Raw genomic sequence first — 27,856 nt, forward strand, 5'->3', positions numbered from 1 at the left:
TTACTCAGGGATTGAACCCTGTCTCTTAGGCCTCCTGCATTAGAAGGTGGATTCTTTACCACAAGTGCCACCTAGGAAGCCTGTGTGTGTGTGCTAAGTCACTTCAGTGGTGTCCGACTCTGTAACCCTATGGACTGTAGCACGCCAGGCTCCTCTGTCCATGGCAGGCAAGAATACTGGAGTCGGTTGCCATGCCCTCCTCCGGGGGATCTTCCTGACCCAGCTGTTGAACCTGTGTCTCTCTTATGTCTCCTGCATTGGCAGGCGGTAGCACCTCCTCCATGCCCTCCTCCAGGAGATCTTCCCAACCCAGGACCAGTAGCACCACTTGGGAAGCCCAGTTATCCTTAATAGTATCATTTCAGTCTGTCAATTTTTACTTGTGTCCCAGGTTTACTATTTTCATTTCAATATGGAGAGATTTATTTTTATTTTATAGAAACCAGAATGGCATTGAGTAGGCAGTAGATTTTTAAAAAGTGAAAAAAAATCTAAGACTTAAAAAAATCTAAAAAAAATTAAAATCTAAGAATTCTTGGGCTAAAGATTACTTTTTTGTTTTTTGTTCCACGTTGATAAATTTACAATAACAATACTAAACTTTACAAGCCTTCTGTTAAAAATGTTAAAAAAAAAAACTTAAATTGTATAACAATAGGAAAAAAATGTGATTACATAGTTTGAAAGTTTTTTCCTCCTTCTTAGGTTTATTTCCAAAGTTGAAGAAGTCTTGAATGATTGGAAATTGATTGGAAACTCTTTGGGAAAGCCACTTGAAAAGGTCAGATCTATTTGCTGGTGTCTCTAAATGAGTATTTGCTTTGAAACTTCTATCTTTAAGTCTTTTGCTGCATTTGGTACATTTAAAGTAAATGTTCTAAAAGTTATGTATAATTTATGAATATAAAATGGCTTCTGGAAGAACTTGGATTTGAATCTGTGGCAATTAATATTTGTAAGATATTTCTGAACTGTTTTTTAATAATAAAATTTTACATGTATAATGTCGTTCTCTGTGAGTAATTTTATTTCTGCTTCTCCTGATGGTGACTTTTCTCATGCTTTCTCCCTTAGAATGTTTGAAAATCCTAATCCAAGATAATGATGGTTTTGCTTATAAACCATACTCCAAATGTTTACTGAAGCACATACTCTGAGAACAAACCTTGATTTCCTGTATTTCACGGGAGGGAATTAACAACTTGGTCTTGGGCTTATATAGGTGCTTTGTTAGACAAATTCTTTTCAAGTAATCTTTGTTTTTGTTAAAAATCTATTCTTAACTGCACTTTAGCTGTTTTTAAGGAACTCTGAATTTTCATATTTCTAGAGATTTTTACCTTTATGGTGGTTTAACAGAATTTGAGATTTTCAAAGCATTGTGACTTTTTTCATTATCCATATGAGTAAGAGCAGGAAAAAAAAAAAAATAGAAATCACATCACTTCATACAGTGAAATATATAGGTTAAATTGACTTACTGTTTTAAAATATTATATGATTACATTTTTGAGTAAAGAGGAGATGTGAAGTTTTTAAATACAGATCTATTCCACTTGAAATGAAGACATACATACCAATAAGGTTAAAGGCAAAACACAATGGATATAACTGAGGTGGGAAATAATTTGTACTATCAATAAGAGAGCCAAACTGTGTATTTGTGAGCTCTGATATTTCTTAAATACTTGATTTACACATATTCACTGGGTATCCTTTATGTGCCATATCTAAAGAAATAGTCAATAGGATAAGATCCTTATTTGCCATTGCAAATGAATTCTCATGAGAGGGAGATAATAAGGTTAAAATTATTAAAATTCTAGATGCTAAGTTCAATGTTGGGATTTGAGTTAGGAAATATATTCAGTGTAGGTATAATACTGCTGTTAGGTAGTATGAGCGAAAGGAGGGTTAGCTCTTTCCAATCCTTTTCTCCCTACAGGTAGTAATAAGTAAGTCAATCATGGAAAATCTGAACTGATTTCAAGGCGAGCTGTGCTGTGATTAAAGAAAGTGTAAGGGATGGATTATTCAGCATAAAGAAAATACAGAGAAATAAGAAGTAAGATTATAATTTATGTCAAGAACAGTTGATTATTAGTTTTCTTCCTCCACTGAGAGGGAATTGAGAGAAGTTATTTTTTAAATACCTTTGATTACGGAAAGTTTCAGGCATATATAAGGTAAACAAAAATAGTATAATGAATCCTTATGTGCCTGTCACTCAGGTTCAGCAGTTTTTCAGTTTCTTATTTCAATATTATCTGTCTACTCCTCTCCCTACTAGGTTTTAAAAAAATAGTTGTTTTATATCAAATGTACATAACTGCTTGTTTTGCACAAAACTGCTTATTTTGATAAATGTTTACATCATGTAAGCATCTTCACTCAAGATACTGGACATTTTTGTTATCCCAGAAATGTCTATAGTGAACCTTTCCACTTGATGTCCATGTTCCTCATTCATGCTGCCCCCATGCCCCCTGCCCTGCCAAGGCATCTGCTGTTCTTTTCCTTTTTTCTTTTAAACCATAGATTACTTTGCCTACTCTACAGCTGGATATGCATGTTATCATACAGTACCATACTCTTTCTGCTGGCTTGTTTTACATAGTATTTGAGATTATTTAGGTTGTTGGATGTATCATTATTTTTATTGCTAAATAGTGGTCTGCTGTATGAATATACCACAGTGCATCACTTGTTGACAGATGTATTCACTGTTATGAATAAAGGAGACCAATCTTATGTGAGGCCTTTTGTAGATGTAAGTTTTTATTTCTCTTGGGTAAATATCAGAGTAGAATTACTGGGTCCTAGGGTAAGTGTATACTTAACTTTATGAGAAACTGCTAGAGCTGTTGTAACATTTTACCTAACCACCAGCAATATATGAGAGTTGGGGTAATTTTCATATTTTCACCAACAGTTGCTTGTTTTCAGTCCTGTAAATTTTAGCCTTCCCAATGGGTATAGGAAATGGCAACCCACTCCAGTATTCTTTCCTGAAAATTCCATGGACAGAGGAGCCTGGTGTGCTACCATCCATGGGGTCATAAAGAGTTGGACACAACCGAGTGGCTGAGCACATATATGTACAATCATTTTGTAGTTTGTGGAATTAATTTGTATTTCTTGTTTCACTTTTGTATTTTGTGAGAAATATTGGTACTGACCATTTTTTTCATGTGCTTGTTAGCCATTTGTGTGTCATTTTTGGTGAAATGTCTGTTCAAGTTTTTTGTCCGTATTTAATTTATTTACTTTTCACTGAGGAATATGTGCTCCAGAGCACGTGAGCTCTGTAGTTCTGCCCTGTGGGCTTAGTAGCTGCCCCACAGCATGTGGGATCATAGTTCCCTGACCAGGAACTAGACCCATGTTCCCTGCAATGGAAGGTGGACTCTTATCCACTGGACCACTAGGGAAGTCCCCTGCCCATATTTTAATTGGGTTTTTATCGAATTGTAGGAATATTTTGTGTATTCTGCTTTTAAGTCTTCACAGATTGTTTTGCTAAGTTGTAAAGATACTATGCTTCTAGAATTTAGCATGTTAGCTTTTTATTTAGGTCTCTGACCCATTGTGAACTAATGATGTGTGTGGTGAGGTGGGAATCACAGTTCAATTTTTACACATGGCTATCTTATTCTAGGACCTTCTGTTGAAAACACTTCTTTTTTCCATTTTATTGCATTGATGCCTTTGTCAGTCAGTTGACCTGGAGTTTACCTTCTGGAATCTGTATTCTGTTTCATTTATCTGTTGGAAAATCCTGATTGTCAGTAGCACATTGTACTGACATCAGTACTTTTATTTTCTTCAGCTTCAAAATCACTGTGGATGGTGACTAAAGCCATGAAATTAAAAGACACTTGCTCCTTGGAAGAAAAGCAGTGACAAACCTAGGTAACATATTAAAAGCAGAGACATTACTTTGCCTACAAAGGTCCATATAGTCAAAGCTATGGTTTTTCTAGTAGTCATGTATGGATACAAGAGCTGGACAGTAAAAAAGGTTGAACACCGAAGAATTGATGCCTTCGAACTGTGGTGTTGGAGAAGACTCTTGAGAGTCCCTTGGACAGCAAGGAGATCAAATCAGTCAATCCTAAAGGAAATCACCCTGAGTGTTCACTGGAAGGAATGATGCTGAAGCTCCAATACTTTGGCTGCCTGATGCAAAGAGCTGGTTCATTGGAAAAGACCCTGATGCTAGGAAAGAGTGAAGGCAGGAGGAGAAGGGGGCAACAGAGGATGAGATGGTTGGATGGCATCACCAACACAACGGACATGAGTTTGAGCAAACTCCAGGAAATGGTGATGGACAGGGAAGGCTTGAGTACTGCATCTTTGGGTTCACAAAGAGTTGGGCACAACTGAGCGACTGAACAACAACAAACCACGTTGTCTTGGCCATTGTAGTTTAGAGCTTCCTAACTTTGGCACTGTTGAAATTTTGGGCCAGGTTGTTGTGGGGCTGTATTTTGTACTATAGAATTTTATTAGTATCTCTGGCCTCTACCTAGTAGATTTCAGTAGCACCCTCCCAGTGGTGAAAACCAAAAATGTATATGGTGGTAGTTCAGTCACTAAGTTGTGCCTGACTCTTGTGACCCCTCAGACTGTAGCCCACTAGGCTCCTCTGTCCATGGGATTTCCCAAGCAAGAATACTGGAATGGGTTGCCATTTCCTTTTCCAGGGGATCTTCCTGACCCAGGGATTGAACTTGTGTCTCCTGTATCGCAAGTGGATTCTTTACCGCTGAGCCATCAAATGTCCCCTGAGGTGCAAAATTGCCTCCAACTGAGAACCACTGAACAGTGTTAGAATAAGTCCTAAATTTAGTGAATGCAGACTTTCTAGCTTTTGTTGTTTTCCCAGATTGTTTTGTCTATTCTAGGACCTTATGTTTCCATTATGAATTTTAGAATAAGTTTGTCAGTTTATATAAAAAGGATTATGATTGTGCTGGGCCGATGATTGGGATTGTGTTGAGTTTATAGATTTTTTTGAGAAGTAACTTTTGGGCAATCTTGAAGCTTGACATCTCTTCACTTATTAAGTCATCTTCATCTCAGCAGTATTTTGTAGTTTTTGGTGAGGGCTTGCATATTTTTTAATTTATTGCTAAATATTTTATATGATGCAGTTGTAAGTGGAATTATGTTTTGATTTTATTTTTCATTTGTTTGCTAGGACATTTGTTGTTGTGACCTTTAGTGACAGTCACTAAATCCTGTCTAACTGTTTGTGACCCCATGGACTGTAGCACACTGGGCTCCTCTATCCATGGGATTTCCTTGGCAAGAATACTGGAGTAAGTTTTGATTTTCTTCTCCAGAGGATCTTTCCCACTCAGGGGTCAAATCTATGTCTCCTGCTTGGCAGGTGGATTCTTTACTACTGAGCCACCTGGGAAGCCCTTGCTACTTCATAGACATACAATAATTTTTTACATTAATTTTGTGTTTTGATGTGGTTAAATGTAAAGATTCATAATCTTTTTGTTAATTCTTTCCCATTTTCTACATTCATAGTCATGTTTCCAAATAGGGACAGTTTACTTCTTTTCCAGTTTTCTTACCTTTCATTTCTTATTTTTATTGCAGTAACCAGGACCCTTAATAAAATTTTGTTTAGAATTGTTGAGAGTAGGCATCATTGCCTTCTTCCCAATTTTAGTGGTGAAACATCCAGTGTTTCAGAACTAAAAGTTTGAGGTTTTTCATCAGTTCAGTTCAGTTGCTCAGTCATGTCTGACTCTTTGTAACCCCATGGACTGTAGCACGCCAGGCCTTCCTGTCCATCACAAACTCCTGAAGCTTGCTCAAACCCATGTCCATTGAGTCAGTGATGCCATCCAACCAGCTCTCCTCTGCCGTCCTCTTCTTCTCCTGCCTTCACTCTTTCCCAGCATCAGGGTCTTTTCCAATGAGTCAGTTCTTTACAAACTCCAAAGTATTATTGGGATTTCAGCTTCAGCATCAGTCCTTTCAATGAATATTCTGGACGATTTCCTGTAGGATGGACTGGTTGGATCTCCTTGCAGTCCAAGGGACTCTCAAAAGTCTTCTCCATCACCACAGTTCAAAAGCATCAGTTCTTCGGTGCTCAGCTTTGTTTATAGTCCAACTCTCACATCCATACATGACTGCTGGAAAAACTATAGCTTTGACTAGACGGACCTTTGTCAGCAAAGTAATCTCTGCTTTTTAATATGCTGTCTAGGTTGGTCATAGCTTTTCTTCCAAGGAGCAAGAGTCTTTTAATTTTATGGCTGCAGTTACCATGTGCAGTGATTTTGGAGCCCCCCAAAATAAAAAGTCTGTCACATTTCCATTTGTTTCCCCATCTATTTGCCATGAAATGATGGGACTGAATGTCATGATATTAGTTTTTTGAAGGTTGAGTTTTAAACCAGCTTTTTCACTCTCCCATTTCACTTTCAGCAAGAGGCTCTTTAGCTCTTCTTCGCTTTCTGCCATAAGGGTGGTGTCATCTGCATATCTGAGGTTATTGCTATTTCTCCCAGAAGTCTTACTCCAGCTTGTGCTTCATCCAGCCCAGAGTTTCTCATGATGTACTCTGCATAGAAGTTAAATAAGCAGGGTGACAATATACAGCCTTGACAAACTCCTTTTCCTATTTGGAACCAGTCTGTTGTTTCATGTCCAGTTCTAACTGTTGCTTCCTGACCTGCATACAAGTTTCTCAAGATGCAGATCAGGTGGTCTGGTATTCCCATCTCTTTCAAAATTTTCCAGTTTATTTTGATCCACACAGTCAAAGGCTTTGGCATAGTCAATAAAACAGAAATAGATGTTTTTCCGGAACTCTTGCTTTTTCGATGGTCCAGCGGATGTTGGCAATTTGATCTCTGGTTCCTCTGCCTTTTCTAAAACCAGTTTGAACATCTGGAAGTTCACGGTTCACGTATTGCTGAAGCCTGGCTTGGAGAATTTTGAGCATTACTTTACTAGCATGTGAGATGAGTGCAATTGTGCGGTAGTTTGATCATTCTTTGGCATTTCCTTTCTTTGGGATTGGAATGAAAACTGACCTTTTCCAGTCCTGTGGCCACTGATGAGTTTTTCCAAATTTGCTGGCATATTGACTGCAGCAGTTTCACAGCATCATCCTTCAGGATTTGAAATAGCTCAGCTGGAATTCCATCACCTCCACTAGCTTTGTTCGTAGTGATGCTTCCTAAGGCCCACTTGACTTCACATTCCAGGATGTCTGGCTGTAGGTGAGTGATCACACCATCATGATTATCTGGGTCCTGAAGATCTTTTTTGTACAGTTCTTCTGTGTATTCTTGCCACCTCTTCTTAATATCTCCTGCTTCTGTTAGGTCCCTACTATTTCTGTCCTTTATCGAGCCCATCTTTTATGAAATATTCCCTTGGTATCTCTAATTTTCTTGAAGAGATCTCTAGTCTTTCCCATTCTGTTGTTTTCCTCTATTTCTTTGCATTGATCACTGAGGAAGGCTTTCTTATCTCTCCTTGCTATTCTTTCGAACTCTGAGTTCAAATGGGTATATCTTTCCGTTTCTCCTTTACCTTTCCTTTCTTCTCTTTTCTCAACTATTACTAAGGCCTCCTTAGACAACCTTGTTGCCTTTTTGCATTTTTTTTTCTTGGGGATGATTTTGATCACTGCCTCCTGTACAGTGTCAGGAACCTCTGTCCATTGTTAGAGTCTATAGTTCCACTAGGGAAATTCTTTTTTAGCTAGATTTTTTTTTTAATCATAATTTATTCAGATCTTATTCTGTATCTATTGAGATAATCATATGATTTTTCTTTTTTATTCTCTGAATGTGGTTAATTATGTTGATTAATTTTTTATTGTGGTAAAATATTCGATGGTTTCCAACTTTTGATGATTTAAGTTTTTCGATGGGTATGATACAAAAACTGGACACATTCAGTGGAAATTGTACTTTGAATTTTGAATTTTGATCTTTTCCCAACGTAGTACATGTGGTACAGTATACTCTGACGATGCTGGGCAGCAAGCTGTGGCTCACAGTCAACCATTTGATCATGAGGGTAAACAACTGATACACTTAAAACCATTCTGTACCCATATACCATTTTTGTCACTTTAAGTATTCAGTACATGATGTAAGATGTTCAGTATTACATCATAAAATAGGCTTTGTGTTAGATGATTTTGTCTAAGTAAGCTAATGTAAGTGTTTTGAGCATGTGTAAGGTTGACTTCAGTTCAGTTCAGTCGCTCAGTTGTGTCTGACTCTTTGCAACCCCATGAATCGCAGCACGCCAGGCTTCCCTGTTCATCACCAACTCCCGGAGTTCACTCAAACTCAGGTCCATTGAGTCAGTGATGCCATCCAGCCATCTCATCCTCTTCTCCTCCTGCCCCCAATCCCTCCCAGCATCAGGGTCTTTTCCAATGAGTCAACTCTTTGCATGAGGTGGCCAAAGTACTGGAGTTTCAGCTTCAGCATCATTCCTTCCAGAGAACACCCAGGACTGATCTCCTTCAGAATGGACTGGTTGGATCTCCTTGCAGTCCAAGGGACTCTCAAGAGTCTTCTCCAGTAGCACAGTTCAAAAGCATCAATTCTTCAGTGCTCAGCTTTCTTCACAGTCCAACTCTCACATCCATACATGACCACTGGAAGAATCATAGCCTTGACTAGATGGACCTTTATTGGCAAAGTAATGTCTCTGCTTTTCAATATGCTGTCTAGGTTGGTCATAACTTTCCTTCCAAGGAGTAAGCATCTTTTAATTTCATGGCTGCAGTCACCATCTGCAGTAATTTTGGAGCCCCAAAAAATAAAGTCTGCCACTGTTTCCACTGTTTCCCCATTGCCATGAAGTGATGGGACCAGATGCCATGATCTTAGTTTTCTGAATGTTGAGCTTTAAGCCAACATTTTCACTCTTCTCTTTCACTTTGATCAACAGGCTTTTTTAGTTCCTCTTCACTTTCTGCCATAAGGGTGGTGTTCTGCATTTCTGAGGTTACTGATATTTCTCTCGGCAATCCTCATTCCAGCTTGTGCTTCTTCCAGCCCAGCGTTTCTCATGATGTACTCTGCATAGAAGTTAAATAAGCAGGGTGACAACATACAGCCTTGAAGTACTCCTTTTCCTATCTGGAACCAGTGTGTTGTTCCATGTCCAGTTCTAACTGTTGCTTCCTGACCTGCATACAGGTTTCTCAAGAGGCAGGTCGGGTGGTCTGGTATTCCCATCTCTTTCAGAATTTTCCACAGTTTCTTGTGCTCCACACAGTCAAAGGCTTTGGCATAGTCAATAAAGCAGAAATAGATGTTTTTCTGGAACTCTCTTGCTTTTTCCATGATCCAGAGGATGTTGGCAGTTTGATCTCTGGTTCCTCTGCCTTTTCTAAAACCAGCTTGAACATCTGGAAGTTCACGGTTCACATACTTTTGAAGCCTGGGTTTGAGAATTTTGAGCATTACTTTAGTAGTGTGTGAGATGAGTGCAGTTATGCGGTAGTTTGAGCATTCTTTGGCATTCATTGCCTTTCTTTGGAATTGGAATGAAAACTGACCTTTAGACTTAGGCTGAGCTATATAATATTTGATAGAAAAGGTTTATTAATGTCAACTTAATGATATTTCCAATTTATAAAGGATTTATTGGGCCATAACAACCCCAATATAAGTCAAGGACAATTTGTACATAAGGTTTACCATTTTAAACATTTTCAAGTGTAAAATTCAGTGGTTTTAAGTATTTTTACATATTTCAAGTTTTCATCAAGACAGACTGAACTCTTTCACTGCCCCTAGTCTGAAGCCTTCGGTAACCACTATTCATTTTCTGCAAATTCATTTATTTAGCTCCTTCATGTAAATAGAATCCTACAGTATTTGTCCTTTTGTGTCTAGCTTGTTTTTCATCTGTCATGCTTAATGTCTTTAGGATTCATCCATGTGGTAGAATTTGTCAGAATGTCATTCCTTTTTAAGATAGAATAATACTCCGTTGTGTGTATATGTATTTATACACACTCACAACACATTTTGGTTATCTGTGTATGTATCAGTGGACACTTGGGTTACAGTAAGTCCCTCACATACCGACCTTCAAGTTACGAACTTTCGAAGATGTGAATGTGGATTGGCATGTCTAGTCATGTAAGGCGTGAATGAAATTGCAGCTGCCCTCTGTCTCCTGTTGCTGACAGTCCGTCTGCTCTGCCATCTCCCGTCTTCCCTCTCTTCCAGTCAGTAACTCTTCTTGTCTGTTCACTCAATGCCGGCCCCTGTATGCCAGCTGTCGTACTGCACTCGTGTACCTTTCAAGGTACTATACTGTAGGATGAAAAATGTTTTATTTTTAAAAATATTTTATTATTCTGGTTCCACTGGGTCTTTATTGCTGTGTGGGCTTTTCTCTGGTTGTGGTGAGCTGCTCATTGTAGTGGCTTCCCTTGTTGCAGAGCACAGGCTTTAGTGTGCATGGGCTTCAGTCAGAGAAGGCGATGGCACCCCAGTCCAGTACTCTTGCCTGGAAAATCCCATGGATGGAGGAGCCTGGTAGGCTGCAGTCCATGGGGTCGAGAAGAGTCGGACACAACTAGCGCCTTCACTTTCACTTTTCCCTTTCATGCATTGGAGAAGGAAATGGCAACCCACTCCAGTGTTCTTGCCTGGAGAATCCCAGGGATGGGGGAGCCTGGTGGGCTGCCGTCTATGGGGTCGCACAGAGTCGGACACGACTGAAGTGACTCAGCAGCAGCAGCAGCAGGCTTCAGTAGTTGTGGCATGTGAGCTCAGTTATTGTGCCTCCCGGGCGCTAGAGCATAGGTTCAGTAGTTGTGGCACATGAGCACAGCATGTGGGATCCTCCTGAATCAGGGATTGAACTCATGACTCCAAGTGAATACATTACCACTGAACCACCAGAGAAGCCACTGTTTTATTTTTTGTGTTTGTTTTTTTATGTATTATTTGTGTGAAAAGTATTATAAACCTCTTACAGTACAGTTTTACATAGCTGATTATGTTAGTTAGGTACTTAGGCTAACTTTCTTGGACTTACGAACAAATTGGACTTTCAAACTCACTTTCAGAACAGAACTTGTTTGTATGTAGGGGACTTAACTGTATTTCCACTTTCTGGCTTTTGTGAATAATGCTGTTGTGAACATTCATGTGCAGATATCTGAGTTCCTTTCAACTCTTAAATATATACCCAAAAGTGCAATATTTTCATCATATGTTGTTTCTGAATTTTTTGAATTGCCATACTGGCTGGCTAAAACTACTATTTTTCTTTAAATGTATCTTTATTATTTTTTTAAAATAATTTTATTTATTGGCTGTGCTGGCTTTTATCTAGTTGTGGCAAGCAGGGGCTACTCTGGTTGTGGTGTGAGGGCTTCTCATTGCTGTGGCTTCTCTTATTGTGGAGCATGGGCTCTAGGGGGCTCAGGCTTCAGTAGTTACAGCTCCCAGGCTCTGGAGCACAGGCTCAATAGTTGTGGCTTATAGGCTCTGCTGCTCCAGAGCAATGTGGGATCCTCATGGATCAAGGATCGAACCCATGTCTCCTGCATTGGCAGGCAGATTCTTTACCACTGAGCCACCAGGAAAGCCCTTTTACTTGGTTTTTGAAGAATAGTTTTGCTAAAGAATTTTAGCTTGAAAAATTTCCCCTCCAGTTCTTTAAAGATGTGGTTCCATTGTTTTCTCTATAATTTTTGATGAGAAATTAGGTGACACTCGTTTTTGTTCTAGCTTGGTGCTCTTTTCTCTGGCTACTTTCAAGATTTTTTTTCTTTATCTTTTTAAGCTGACTATGAATATTCATAGGTGTATTTTGTTTGTGTTTTTCCTGTTTAGTTTTATTAATATTGAATATATTAATATTAAAAACAACTTGTTTTTCACCAAATTGGGGAAGTTTTGGGCATTATTATTAATTTCTTTTTTACTCTTTGGCCACACTGTACAGCCTTTGGGACCTTAGTTCCCTAATCAGGGATTATACTTGTGCCCCTTGCAGTGGGAGTGCTGAGTCTTAACTGCTGGACCACCAGGGAAGTCCCATTTGCCATTATTTTTTCAATATATTTCTGTCCTAGTCTCTTTTTCTGTAATTTAAGTAATATTTGACTTCTTGATACTGCCCCACAGGTCTCTGAGGCTCTACTGTACTCAGTCCTTTTTTTTTTTTCTCTCTCTCATATAATTTCTTAGAATTTATCTTCTGCTGTCTCCAGTTTGCTGTTAAACCCACTTAAGGTATTTTCCAATTCAGTTATTGTAGTTTTTAAGTCTAGAATTTTTTGGTTCCTTTTATGATGTGTAATTCTCTGTGATTGCTTATCTCTAAGTTGTTTTGAAAATACTGCCCTTTAGGCCTCCAGTTGTGATATCTAGGTTTTGAGGTTGAATTTGTTCACTGTATTCTCTTGAGTATACGTCACATTTTCTTGGGTTTTTTAATTTGTTTTGTGTCTCTTTGTGTGCACTCAGTTGCTCAGTCCTTGTGATCTCATGGATTGTAGCCCTCCGGGCCCCTCTGCCCATGAAATTTTCCAGACAAGCATACTGAACTGGAGTGCTATTTCCTACTCCAGGGATCTTCCCGACCCAGGGATCGACCCACATCTCTTGCATCTCCTGCATTGGCAATGGATTCTTTACCACTGGTGCCACCTGGAAAGCCTTTTTTTTGCGGGGGGTGGGGGGTGGGGTGGGGTGGTGGTGGTTCAATAATTTCTTAACTTTATACTTGTATTTTGAGTGAATGTATAGGTTAGATTCTGTTGTGTTTTCTGAAGAACACTTTAGTTTTAGCACGCAGTTTGCTTAATTGGAGTAAAATTCCATTCTCTCTTCGTTGGTGACAGCAGCTGAAATCTTTTCTCTGAAGTTTCTTCTTTGTCAGTGTACTCTGGAGTTTCTACTGCACATGCATGGCTTGACAGCCAAGATTTGGGGCAGAGTTTATTTGCAAAGTTTGGGGTTTACCCCTGGTTGTGCACAAATTAGTCTGCCCTTTAGGTCAGAAATTCTCATGATGTGGTCTGAGGACTTCTGTTGGACCCTGAGAACATTCTCTGTATTTTACTATTTTTAGTTATTCTAAAGAAAGATTTTTTTTAACATTTAGATAACTACTTAAAATTAATTTTTGTGAGTGAAATGAGGCAGTGATCTTTTTTATTCTGTTGGATAGCCAGCATTTTCTGAATTATTGATTATGCTCTCTTTACCATATATTGAGTTCTGTACATACTTGGGTTTGTTTCTGAAATATGAATACTTTGTATTCTTATAAATATGCTATTTTATTTTAATTATTATATATTTATTGTATATTCTGGTAGGACAAAAATATGCTCCCATTATATTTCTCTTCCAAAATTTTCTTTTAAAAAAAAATGATTATTTGACTGCATCAGGACTTGTGGCATGTGGGATCTAGTTCCCTGACCAGGGATTGAACACGGCCCCTGCATTGGGAGCACAAGATCTTAGCCACTGGACCACCAGGGAAGTCCCTCCAAAATTTTCTTAACTCTTTTTATACTTTTATTTCTTCGTATTAATTTTTTCCTTGGCATGAAGACAACTTTATTAACTGTACTAAAAATAAATACCTATCTATATCCATTCAACAAGATAGTTTGAAGTACTTTTTGAGATGTCATATTAAATTAATAACTTTTAGTTCTAGTAAATACACTTCTAATATGGAATTCTCTGTATAACATGGCTTTAAATCTAATGTTGACCATGATTACCCATTCCTTTTTTTTTAAATGGAAGTATAATCGACATATAACATTTTATTAGTTTTCGCTGTACAGTAGAGTGATTTGATTTTTATATATATTGAAAAATGATCACCACAGGTCTAGTTAGCGTCCATCACTGTACATTGTAACATCATTTTTTTCTTGTTTTGAGAATTTAAGATTTATCAACTTTAAAATATGCAGTACAGTATTATTAACTGTAGTCACTGCTGTACATTCTATCCCAATGATTTACTTATTTTATAACTGAAAGTTTATACCTTTTAATGCCCTTCACTCATTTCACCTCCCCTCCCCTACCTCTGACCACCAACTATCCTTTCTCTGCGTCTGTGAGCTTAGTTTTTTGTTGTTGTTTTTTGAAAAGTTTCCTTATATATTATATTCTGTTTTTATCTGACCTGTTTCACTTAGTATAGTGCCCTCAGAGTTTATCCATGTTGTTGCATATGGCAAGATTTCATTCCTTTTTGTGACGAAGTAATATTCCATTGTATGTGTATACCACATTTTCTTTATCCATTAATCCATATTAAGTTGTTTGTATATCTTGGCCTCTGTAATAATGCTGCAGTGGTGGGGTGCGTATATCTTTCCAAGTTATTGTTTTCTTTGGATAAATACTCAAGAGTGGAATTGCTGGGTCATATGGTAGTTCTGGTTTTTAATATTTTGGGTGCCTCTGTACTGTTTTGCATAGTGGTGGCACCAGTTTACATTCCCACCAGTAGTGAACAAGAGTTCCCTTTTCTCCACACCTTCAGTTCAGTTCAGTCGCTCAGTCATGTCCAACTCTTTGTGACCCCATGAACTGCAGCACGCCAGGCCTCCCTGTCCATCACCAACTCCCAAAGTTTACCCAAACTCATGTCCATCGAGTCGGTGATGCCATCCAGCCATCTCATCCTCTGTTATCCCCTTCTCCTCCTGCCCCCAATCCTTCCCAACATCAGGGTCTTTTCCAGTGAGTCAACTCTTCGCATGAGGTGGCCAAAGTATTGGAGTTTGAGCCTCAGCATCAGTCCTTCCAATGAACACCCAAGACAGATCTCCTTTAGGATGAACTGGTTGGATCTCCTTGCAGTCTGAGGGACTCTCAAGAGTCTTCTCCAACACCACAGTTCAAAAGCATCAATTCTTTGGCGCTCAGCTTTCTTCACAGTCCAACTCTCACATCCATACATGACCACTGGAAAAACCATAGCCTTGAACAGACGAACCTTTGTTGGCAAAGTAATATCTCTGCTTTGTAGTATGCTATCTAGGTTGGTCATAACCCTCCTTCCAAGGAGTAAGCGTCTTTTAATTTCATGGCTGCAGTCACCATCTGCAGTGATTTTGGAGCCCCAAAAAATAAAGTCTGACACTGTTTTCCCCATCTATTTCCCATGAAGTGATGGGACCAGTGCCGTGATCTTAGTTTTCTGAATGTTGAGCTTTAAGCCCACTTTTTCATTCTCCTCTTTCACTTTCATCAAGAGGCTTTTTAGTTCCTCTTCACTTTCTGCCATAAGGGTGGTGTCATCTGCATATCTGGGTTTATTGATATTTCTCCTGGCAATCTTGATTCCAGTTTGTGCTTCTTCCAGCCCAGTATTTCTCATGATGTACTGTGCGTATAAGTTACACAAGCAGGGTGACAATATGCACCCTTGACGTACTCCTTACATCATGCAAAATGTCAGGCTGGATGAAGCACAAGCTAGAATCAAGATTTCAGGGAGAAATGTTAATAACCTCAGATATGCAGATGACACCACCCTTACGGCAGAAAGTGAAGAGGAGCTAAAGAGCCTCTTGAAAGTGAAAGGGGAGAGTGGAAAAGTTGGTTTAAAACCCAACATTCAGAAAACTAAGATCATGGCATCTGGTCCTATCACTTCATGGCAAATATATGGGGAAAAGGTGACAGACTTTTTTTGGGGAGGCTCCAAAATCACTACAGATGGTGACTGCAGCTGTGAAATTAAAAGACGCTTGCTCTTTGGAAGAAAAGTTATGACCAACCTAGACAGTATTTTAAAAAGCAGAGACATTACTTTGCCAACAAAGATCCATATAGTCAAAGCTATGGTTTTTCTAATAGTCATGTATGGATGTGAGAGTTGGACTATAAAGAGAACTGACTGCTGAAGAACTGATGCTTTAGAACTGTGGTGTTGGAGAAGATTCTTGAGAGTCCCTTGGACAGCTAGGAGATTCAGCCAGTCCATCCTAAAGGAAATCAATCCTGAATATTTGTTGGAAGGACTGATGCTGAGGCTGAAACTACAATATTTTGGCCACCTGATTTGAAGAACTGACTCATTTGAAAAGACCATGATTCTGGGAAAGATTGAAGGCAGGAGGAGATGGTTGGATGGCATCACTGACTCAATGGACATGAGTTTGAGTAAACTCTGGCAGTTGGTGAGGGACAGGGAGTCCTGGTGTGCTGCAGGCCATGGGGTTGCAAAGAGTCGAACACTACTTAGCGACTGAACTGAACTGATGATTTCCTTTGTTGTACAGAAGCTTTTTAGTTTGATGTCCCACTTGTTCACTTTTGCTTTTGTTTTGTTACATTTCCTTTTGAAATCAGATCCAAAAGAATCATCATCAAGATTTATGTCAAGCAGCATACCACCTATGTTTTCTAAGAATTTTATGCTTTCAAGTCTTATGTTCAAGTCTTTAATCCATTTTGGTATAAATTTTGTATATAGTTTTTATTCCAAGCACCTCCAGCTACTGTTTTTATGCAGGAATCACAGTGCCAAATGCCCAGAGCTCATCTCTTCATCTTGGTTTTGCCACAGAAGGAGCCAAGTGTATTTGGCATGCTGGGTGATTTCAGTTTTCATTACCATTTTTCTTAGGGAGGCACCATAACCTGTCACATATTTGCCCATGATTCTTACCTTCTTGGAGCTCCCCCAGTGGCTAAGAAGGTAAAGAATCTGCCTGCAGTGTAGGAGACTGGATTCAGTCCCTGGGTGGGGAAGATCCCCTGGAGAAGGAAATGGCTACCCGCTTCCATATTCTTCCTGGGAGAGTTCTATAGGTGGAGGAGTTTGGCAGGCTATAGTCCATGGAGTCACAGAGTTGGACACAACTGAGCGACTAACACTGACCTTCTTAGTGCATTTTGCTACGTTGCCACAACCTAGGTCCCAGCCCAGAGAGATGTTCATTTAGTTTTAAGTTGTGAATGTTTTTTCCTAGGAGTTAATCATATGGCAGGAAAATAATGCACCTAATGAAAAAGATATATCTCATGGTGACTTCTTTCCAAGTTTCTGGTTTCTTGCTTCTAGCAACTATTCAAGGTTTCACACTCCCTGCTTTCTTCTTTCCTTGTAGTATTTTGGAGTTCTGTAGATATTTTCGAAATTAGCTTTGAATTCCCACAAGTGCTACTTTGGGTTGGTCCTTTGACAATGGATGGTTCTAATTGTTTGTCAATCTCTAGTTATTGCTGCAAATTGAAACCAGAGCCTGGTATTGTCTGTCTTCATATTTTTGGCCATATTTTCTTTAGACCTCTAGAGAAATGGCACAGTTAATTATGCACAGGTAACACTGAGTACCATCTTGAATGATATTTAGTAACTTAGATTCTAAGTCCTTATCTATGGGGCTGGCTTCTACTATAGCTTAGAACTTTTACATCACTTCTGAATTTTTGATATCATAATAGCTAACATTTATTGAATGCTTACATGCTTAACTATCTGCTATGCACTTTTTTTTTATGTTAGGCACTTTCTAAGTTCTTTATATATATCATCTCATTTAATCCTCAGATATAATTAGGAGATAGGTACTGTTTTTATTATCCCCATTTTATAGATCAAAATTGAGGCACAGTGAGAAAAATAACTTAGCCCAAGATTATTTAGCTAGTAAGTTTCTGTGAACCCAAGAGATCTGCCCTAAGCTACAGCCTTCCCAGAAGAGTCACTGGGCTCAAGTACTTCGTGAGTGCCCTTCTCTGTGCACCTCTTCTACTTTCATCTTCCCTACCTTAGCTCCTTACCATTTTGTTTTTCTATCCAGGATGTTCAAGAGGGATTCTTCTAAGCTAATACTGTTATCATGTTACAGGCCTACATAGAAGCCTTCAGAGGCTCTCCATTGCCTATAGGGTAAAGTTGAAACTCTTAGAACTGATATTTGTAGACATCTGGTGTCAGGTCTCTTACCCCCGCCACCTCCCCCCTTTTCTATTTCCTGTAAGAAATTTCAGCTGAATTGGACTATTTGTTCCCTAAGTTAGACATCCAGTTTCCTGCCCCAGACCATTATCTATTCTTTCTTGTTAGCCTTACTTTACCTAAAGAGTAACTGGGATACAGTTTTCTGAATGAATCCGTTTCTGACTCACTCAACTGGCATTTATTAAACTATCTCCTTACGTTCTGACCACTCTTAAATTCTTCTTTATCTTGTTTGCATTAAATTCTTCTTCTTTACCTTGTTTGTGTTTGTACTGTTGAATTTATATATGTCTGTGTGTGCATTTATATCTACCTGCTTTAGCATCTAGTGGAAAGAGCCAGGCTGTGGTGGATCAAATTCCAGCCTTACGACTTAATTATATGTTAACCTTGGACAGATTTTTAAATCTCTGAACCTTTTTTTATCTATAAAATAGAGTTTAAATTTAAATGGCAGTGTCACAAAATTTTACATATGTGCATACGCAAACATGCACATCACACAGAGTTACATGTGAATTATTTGGCTTAGTAGGCACTCAGTAGGTGTTAGTTCCTATAAGAGGCCCAGAAGTAATCTGTACAAACATTTGAAAAATGTAATGATCTCATCCAGTATATTGGGTTAATTGGATTACTTAAAATTCCTGGTGATTGTACATAAATGTGATACATATATATATAAGTAAGAAGATCATCTATAAAGATTAGGAGGTCTTGTCAAGAGATAAAACACTCTGGGCTTAAATTGCAAGTCAGGCTGACTTAAAAAGGAGTATAAATTGTGGTTGCTGATGAGGTAGGCCCAAGCACCTATTAGAGTCGAGGTGGTGTGAATGAGCACCTGAGTAATCGAGGTGGTGTGAATGAGTACTTGTTGCTTTTAAAGTAGTCATATTTGTGTTAACTGTTGTGTATTGTACCTATTTGAATCTTCTTGGCTCATTCTCTTCCTTGAGGACTAGCTTACTACATTTGGTATGGCTGACTTGTAGTTGACTGTGTCCCCTTTCCCTAGGATCTCTTTACTGTTAAGAGTTCTTAGATAGTTGAATGTTTTCTGGATGATTTATATTTCTTTATTGATTCAAGAGGGAATAATCTCAAATTCCCTTTTTGTTTCCACGTTCCCTTGTTAGGTTGTTTTAATAACCCTGTGTAACTGAAGTGAAAGTTACATGCTGACGAGCTTCTGGACTGAGCCTTAGTAACATTGTATTCTCTACTGTGCTTTTAGAGGAATAATCCTAATCTAAACTGAGGGCCAGCCAGACTACCTGTGAGAATTAGAACGTGTATAGATGGCTGTTTTTTTTTTTTTTTTTTTAATGATTAGATTTAATTTTTAATTCATCTCCAGTTGTTCTGACCATAAAGATGCTGAATTGGGAACTTTGCCATGAAACATTCATTAGTGTTACAAACTATGTTATATATTACAGTCATTTTACAGCAAACAAAAATACTCAAATGTAGCAAGTCTACTTCATAACCAAATGGGTGGAGAGAGTAAAGTCTGCCTTCTATATTAAATATGTTCTTTCATATTTTTGCTATGTTTCGGAGTTAATATTTGTGGTCATCAGGAGAACAAATATCTGTTGAGAATTGAATTCTTTGTTTTTATTTGCATTCTACTTGGCCAGTATACTTGCATATTTGTTTTGTTATAGGAAAACTACTTGCAAAACAGTTTTAGAGTCACATGTGACTACAGAAACACTTGTTTGTATTATTCCAGAAATAGATAAAATGTCCAGTGAGAGGTATTTTGGCTTTTTTTTTCTTTAATCTGTTTGGTCTTTAAAGATTACTATGTGTTCAAATTTGAAACTACCATTGGCCTTTTCAGACAGGATAGATGCAGAACATTGTGATTAAGAGAATCTGCTCAGTCTTAATTTTTTATTGAGATAAAATTTATATATTATACAGGTCACCAATTTGGTGTACAGTTCAGTGGTTTTTAGTATATTGTCAGTTTTAAAACAATTACCACAATCAGTTTTGGAACATTTACATCACTTCCCCTAATAGCCCCATCCCTGTTAGGAGTCATTTCTCCCAGCCCTAGGCAACAGTTAACCTATTAATATTTTCTGCCTCTATAGATTTGCCTATTCTGAACATTGTGTATAAATGGAATGTGCAATATATAGCCTTTTGTAACTTGCCTTTTTCACTTAGCATAGTTTTCAGGGTTGGTCCATGTTGTAACATATATTAGTATTTCACTTATTTTCATTGCCATATAATATTCCATTGTATGGATATAGCACATTTTATTTATCCATTCATTAGTAGATTGATATATGTGCTGTTTCACCATTTGGCTACTATGAGTGATACTTCTATGAAAGTTCAGGTACAAGTTTTTGTATGGACATATATTTTCAAAATTTTTTTTAATATATGCCTAAGAATGTAATCGCTGGATCATATGGTAACTTTATTTTTAACTTTTTGAGGAACTTATCTGTTTCCTCAAAGTGGCTATACCATTTTACATTTGTATAAGCAGTGTATAAGGGTCCTACTCTTAACACATCCTCACCAATACTTGTTATCTTTTTAAAATTAAAGTGTATAATTGACTTATAATATTGTATTAGTGATCAGTGTTTTTATAGATGATACTCCATTTATAGTTATTACAAAATATTGGCTATAGTCCCTCTACTGTACAGTATACCCTTACAGCTTATTTTATACATAATAGTTTGTACCTCTTGATTTCCTAACCCTATCATGCCCCTCCCCTCCTCCTTCTCCTCACTGGTAACCACCAGTTTATTCTTTATATTAATATTTGTGATCCTGTCTTGTTTTGTTAAATCCATTAGTTTGTTTTACTTTTTAGAGTCCATGTATAAGTGATATAATAGAGTATTTGCCTTTCTTTGTATGATGTACTTCACTAAGCATAACACCCTCCAGGCCCACCTATGTTGTTATAAATGGCAGGATTTCATTCTTTTTTGCGGCTGGGTGGTGTGTGTGTGTGTGTGTGTGTGTGTGTGTGTGTGAGAGAGAGAGAGATATGTGTGTGTGTGTGGGATATGTGTGTGTGGGATATGTATGTGTGTGTGTGTCACATCTTCTTTATTCATTCATGTGTTGAGGAACACTTAGGTTGCTTCTCTATTTTGGCTATTGTAAATAAGGCTAGTATGAACATTGGGTGCATGTATCTTTTTGAATTAATATTTTCACTCTATTTGGATATAAACCTAGGAGTGGAATTGCTGGGTCATATGGTAGTTCTATCTTTAGGTTTTTGAGAACCCTCCATAATCTTTTCCACAATGACTGTACCAGCTGTCATTCCCACCTACAGTATATGAAAGTTTCCATTTCTTCACATACTCACCAACATTTGCTGTTTGTTGCCTTTTGATGATAGCAATTCTGATAGGTGTGAGTTGGTATCTCATTGTGGTTTTAATTTGCATTTCTCTCATTAGTGATGTTTTAATGGGCCTATTGGCCATCTGTATGTCTTCTCTGAAAAACATCTACTCAGGTCTTCTGCCTATCTTTTTTTTTAAATTGAGTTGTATAGCTGTTGATATATTTTGAAAATTAAGCCCTTGTCTGTCACATTGTTTGGGTCTGTCACATGGGTTGTGTTTTTGTTTGTTGAGAGTTTTCTTTGCTGTGCAAAAGCTTTTAATTTTGAACTGGGCCTGTTTATTTTTGCTTTTTATTTCTTTTGCCAACTAGGAGACTGATCTTTGAAAATATTGCTATGATTTCTGTTAAAGAGTGTTTTGTCTGTGTTCTCTTCTAAGAGTTTTATGGCATCATGTCCTACATTTAGATCTTTAAATCATTTTGAATTTATTTTTGTATATTTGTGTGAGGGCATGGCTTAATTTCATTGTTTTACATGTATACTCTTTTCTTGTGGATTAATTGACCATTGCTGGTTTATTTCTGGGCTCTTTTCTGTTCTGTTGATCTTTGTGTTTCTTTGTGGCAGTACTGTGTTGTTTTGATTACTGTAGCTTTGCATATTATCTGAAGTCTGGAATAGTTATACCTCCAGATTTGTTCTTTTTTCTCAGACTTGCTTTGGTAATTCAGGGTCTTTTGTGGTTCCATATAAATTTTAGGATTAGTTCTAGTTCTGTGAAAAATGTCATCAGAATCTTGATAGGGATTGCACTTTATCTGTAGATTGTTTTGGGGTGAATATTATGTTAGCTGTGGGTTTGTTGTAAATGGCCTTTGTTACGTTGAGATAAGTCTCCTCTGTACACACTTTGAAAGTTTTTATCATGAATGGAAGTTGAGTTTTGTCACTTGCTTTTTCTGTGTCTATGAAGATGATAAAGTGGCTTTTGTCTTTCCTTTTGTTCATGCGGTGTGTCTTATTAATTTTGTGTATGAAAAACCATTCTGGTTACTCTAGGATGATTCCGACTTGATCATGGTGTATGATCTTTTTTATTTACTGTTGAATTTGATTTGCTAATATATTGTTGATGATTTTTACATCTATATTCATCAAAGATAATTGGTCTGTAATTTTCTTTATTCATAGTGTCTTTCAAGTTTTGGTATCAAGGTGATGGTGCCTTCATAGAATGAGTTAAGAGTGTGTTCTATTCAGTTTTTGGGAATAGTGTGAGAAGGATAGTTATTAGCTCTTCTTTGCCTGATAAAATTCCTCTGTTAAGCCATTTGGTTTTGGACTTTGGAACATTTTTTGATTACTGATTCAGTTTCACTACTAGTGATCAATCCATTCAGGGTGTCTTTTTTTCTGATTTAGTCTTGGAAAATTATATGTTTATAGAGATTTATCCATTTCTTCTAGATCGTCCAGTTTGTTGGTATATATAATATGTTCATAATATTCTCTAATGGTTTTTTTTGTGTGTGTGTATCTGTGATATTAGTTGTAATTTCTCCTCTTAAGCTCATTTTCTTTGAATTCTCTTTTTTTTTTTTTTTCAATCAGCCTGGCTAAAGGCTTATCAATTTTGCTTATCTTTAAAAAACATAGCTTTTGGGATGAGGCCTGCATGGGGCGTCTGCCCTGGTCCTCTGGTGACTCCACGAGGCGGCTTTTGAAAGACGCCCTTCTGGCCATGTGGCTCTCGGGCCAAGCCATCTGAAGTGAGAGGTTGAGGCCGGGGGAAAGAAGCAATGGCGTAGTTGTCGGCTGGCCGGCGAGCCCCCGGCCTGCAACCTGGCCTGCGGCTGGGTCAGAGCTGCCTGCCAGCGAAGTCCGGCCAGCCGGGCAAGAAGGACAATACTGGTGAGAAAATGTCTGGCAACAATGACTGGTTTCAGAGTTCTTGGGTCCCTAGCTTTGCCCAGATGCTGAAAAAGAACTTGCCAGTTCAGCCATCAGCCCAGACGGTAACTACACCCACAGGATATTCCTCAGAAAGTTAATAGCCTGTCAAACATGGCATCCAAGGTTACGCAAGTGACGGGTAATTTTCCAGAACCATTGCTTTCCAAAGGTCTTTAATCTATTTCAAATCCTGTCCTTCCTCCGAAAAAAATACCTAAAGAATTTATAATGAAATACAAACGTGGAGAGATAAATCCTATATCAGCCTTGCACCAGTTTGCACAGATGCAGCAGGTTCAGCTTGACCTGAAGGAAACAGTGACAACAGGTAATGTTATGGGACCATATTTTGCTTTCTGTGCTGTAGTGGATGGTATTCAATACAAGACTGGACTGGGACAAAACAAATAGGAGTCTAGATCCAATGCAGCAAAATTAGCTCTTGATGAGCTTCTACAGCTGAATGAACCTGAACCAAGAATTTCAGAAACATCAGGTCCTCCTCCTATCCCTGCAGAACCTGTTGTTTCACCTGAACCAGTATATGTTTCAAAAGTACATTATGGTAGGAAAATCCTTTATGATAGTTTTTAAAAGAAGATTAACCCAATTAAAAATTATAACAGCATACAATTAAAATATGCATAGGTATGAAAATGTGTGTTAGTATTTTATTCAAACCTGTCACACTTCTACAAAGATGAGTATTTCCTTCCATACTCTGCTAAAAATTAGACAAATGATAAAATTGGAGAGGAACAATTGAAAAAAAAACATAGATTTTATTTTTTATTTTATTTTATTGATTATTTTTCTCTCATTACTTTTTTGATCTGCTTATATTTTTCCTCTCTTTGTTATTTCCTTCCTTTTGCTGACCTTGGGCTTTGATCTTTCTTCTTTTTCTAAATCCTTTAGGTGGTAAGCTAGGTTAAGGTTTCTCTTGTTCCTTGAGGAAGGCTTGTATTGTTACCAGCTTCCCTCTTAGGACTGCTTTTGCTGCATCCCATAGATTTTGGAAATTTTTGTTTTGATTTTCACTTATCTTGAGGTATTTTCTAATCTCTTCTTTGATATTTTTCACTGGCCTGTTTTTTTATGAACTTAAAAAAAATTATTTATACATGTGGCTGCACCAGATGTTTAGAATCTGCCTGCAGTGCAGGAGACTTGGGTTCCATCCCTGGGTCGGGAAGATCCCCTGGATGAGAAAATGGCAACCCCCTCTAGTATTCTTTCCTGGAGAGTTCCATAGACAGAAGAGCCTGGTGGGCTACAATCTAAGGGGTCACAAAGAGTTGGGCATGCCTGAGCGATTAACACTTCACTTTCACCAGATTTACCTGTGGCTTGTGAACTCGTTTAGCTGGCGGCATGCAAACACTTTTAGTTGCAGGTGTGGGATCTAGTTCCCCAACCAGGAATTGAACTGGACTCCCTGCATTGGGAGCGTGTAGTCTTAGCTACTGGACCACTAGGGAAATCTTGACCCATTGACTTTTTTTTTAATACCATTTTGTTCAGTCTCCATGTGTTTGTGTTTTTCCCATTTTCTTTCCTGTAATTGATATCTAATATCATACTGACGTGGCTGAAAAAAATACTTATTATTTCTAGCCTCTTAAATTTATTGAGACTTGTTTTGTGGCCTAGCTTGTGATCTATCCTGGAGACCATTTCATGTTTACTTGAAAAAAATGTTTATTATGCCAGTTTTGGATGGCATGTTCTGCACATCTCTATTAAGCTTAACTGGCATAACATGTCATTTAAGATTACTATTTCCTCATTGGATCATCTCTCAAGTTATATGTGGTGTTAAACTCCCCTACTGCTGCTGCTGCTGCTAAGTCGCTTTAGTTGTGTCTGACTCTGTATGACCCCAAATAGACGGCAGCCCACCAGGCTCCCCCATCCCTGGGATTCTCCAGGCAAGAATACTGGAGTGGGTTGCCACTTCCTTCTCCAGTGCATGAAAGTGAAAAGTGAAAGTGAAGTCGCTCAGTCGTGTCCGACTCTTAGCAACCCCATGGACTGCAGCCTACCAGGCTCCTCCATCCATGGGATTTTCCAGGCAAGACTACTAGTACTCTGTTGTCAGTTTTTCCTTTTATGTCTGTTAATATTTGCTCTATATATTTAGGTGCAACTGTATTAGGTGTGCATACAATAATAAATGTTATGTTCTCCCTTGTATCAATTCCTTTATTATTATATAATGCCCCTTTTTCTTTTGTTGTAGACTTTTAAAGTCAACTGTGTCTGATATGAATATTGTTCCCTACCTTTCTTGTCATTACCATTTGCATGAGATAACTGTTCCATCTCCTCTTAGTCTGTTTTAGCTTTGAGGTGAGTTCCTTGAATTTAGTGTTTAGATAGGTCTTTTTTTTTTTTTTTAATCCTATAAGCTGTGTTATGTCTTTTAATAGAATAGTTAGTCCATTGGTATTTAAAGTGGTTATTGAAAAGTAAGTACTTATTTTGTTACCTGTTTTCATTGTGTGTGTGTGTGTGTGTGTGTGGGGATAAGTCTCCATTCTTTTCTTTTATTTTCTTCCCTTGTGATTTGATGATATTCTTTAGTGGTATGCTTGGGTTCCTTTCTCTCTAGTTTGTCTCTTTTAGGGTTTTGATTTGTGGCGACCGAGTGGTTCATGTATTTTGACCTCTAACTATACCTACTTGTTTTAAACCAATAGTCATTTTAGTTCAAACTCATCTTAAAAGATCTACATTTTTTTAATTCCCCTTCCTGACGTTTAATGTTTTTTGAAATTACATTTTACATTTTCATATTTATCCCTTCCCTGGTGGCTCAGTTGGTAAAGAATCTGCCTGCAATACAGGAAACCCAGGTTAAATCCTTGGGTCAGGAAGATCCCCTGGAGGACGGCCTGGCAACCCACTCCAGTCTTCTTGCCTGGAGAATACCATGGACAGAGGAGCCTGGAAGACTACTGTCCATGGGGTTGCAAAGAGTCTTGACACAACTCAGTGACTGACACTTTGATTTATCCTTTAATTGTTTCATGTAGTTATAGTTGATTTTACGTTTTTTTATCTTTTAATTTTCATACTAGTTTAAGTGGTAGATCCACTTAAACTATGAGCCTTTATGAGTGGGGTTTTTCCTTTCCTGTAAATTCTTACTTCATTTCATAGCCTTTTCTTTTCCACTTACAGGACCCTTTAACACTTCTTGTTCGGTTGGTTTAGTATTGATGAACTCTTTTAGTTTTTGTTTCTCAGAGAAGTTTTTTTATTCCTTCTTCAATTCTGAATGATAACCTTGCTGAGTAGAGTAACCGAGGTTGAAGGTTTCACACTGCTCCCTTCTGGCCTGAAAAGTTTCTATAGAAAAATCAGCTGATAGCCTTTGGGAGTTCCTTTATATGTGACTGTTTTTCTCTTGCTGCCTTTAGAATCTCTTTTACTTTTGCCATTTTAATTATGATATGTCTTGTTGTGGGTCTCTTTGGGTTCATTTTGTTTGGAACTTTCTGTGCTTCCTATACTTAAATGTATATTTCCTTCTTTTACTTTGGCAAGTTTTCAGTCAAAATCATAATTTGATAAAATATAATACCTTTTTTACTCCTTTCTTTCTCCTTCTTCAGGGACTGCTATAATGTGAATGTTAATATGCTTGATGTACCAAAGGTCCCTTAAATTTTTCTCATTTTTAAAATGTTTTTCTTTTTGCTGTTCTGATTCTGTATTTTCCATTATTCTATCTTCCAGAACACTTATGTATTATTCTGTATTACCTCAGTTCAGTTCAGTGCAGTCGCTCAGTCATGTCAGACTCTTTGCAACCCCATGAATGGCAGCATGCCAGGCTGCCCTATCCATCACCAACTGCCAGAGTGTACCCAAACCCATTCCATTGAGTCGGTGATGCCATCCAGCCATCTCATCCTTTGTTGTCCCCTTCTCCTCCTGCCCTCAATCTTTCCCAGCATCAGGGTCTTTTCAAATGAGTCAGCTCTTCACATCAGGTGGCCACAGTATTGGAGTTTCAGCTTCAACAACAGTCCTTCCAATGAACATCCAGGACCGGTCTCCTTTAGGATGGACTGGTTGGATCTCCTTGCAGTCTAAGGGACTCTCAAGAGTCTTCTCCAACACCGCAGTTCAAAAGCATCAATTCTTTGGCGCTCAGCTTTCTTTATAGTCCAACTCTCACATCTGTACATGACTACTGGAAAAACCATAGCCTTGACTTGACAGACCTTTGTTGACAAAGTAATATCTCTGCTCTTTAATATGCTATCTAGGTTGGTCAAAAATTTTCTCAAAGGAGCAAGCATCTTTTATTTTCATGGCTGTAATCACCATCTGCAGTGATTTTTGGAGCCCAAAAAAATAGTCTGTTTCCACTGTTTCCCCATCTATTTGCCATGAAGTGATAGGACCATATGCCATGGTCTTACTCTTCTAAATGTTGAGTTTTAAGCCAACTTTTTCACTCTTCTCTTTCACTTTCATCAAGAGCCTCCTTAGTTCTTCTTCACTTTCTGTCATAAGAGTGGTGTCATCTGCATATCTGAAGTTATT

General features: G+C 38.1%; 1 protein-coding gene and 1 pseudogene across 2 annotated transcripts in view; both read left to right on the forward strand.

Moving 5' to 3' along the window:
• The window catches only part of RAB3GAP1 (RAB3 GTPase activating protein catalytic subunit 1), a 125,323-nt gene that overhangs the window by 4,730 nt on the left and 92,737 nt on the right, over window positions 1-27,856 (forward strand). For both annotated transcript variants that reach the window (XM_040228502.1, XM_040228503.1), the window contains exon 3: window positions 706-781. In XM_040228502.1, the coding sequence (XP_040084436.1) occupies window positions 706-781 (76 nt within the window). The remainder of the gene's footprint in view (window positions 1-705; window positions 782-27,856) is intronic.
• Window positions 22,637-23,890, forward strand: LOC120854484 (annotated as a pseudogene).

This window comes from Oryx dammah, unplaced genomic scaffold (assembly GCF_014754425.2).
Source record: "Oryx dammah isolate SB20612 unplaced genomic scaffold, SCBI_Odam_1.1 HiC_scaffold_27, whole genome shotgun sequence".
NCBI classification, from domain to species: Eukaryota; Metazoa; Chordata; class Mammalia; order Artiodactyla; family Bovidae; genus Oryx; species Oryx dammah.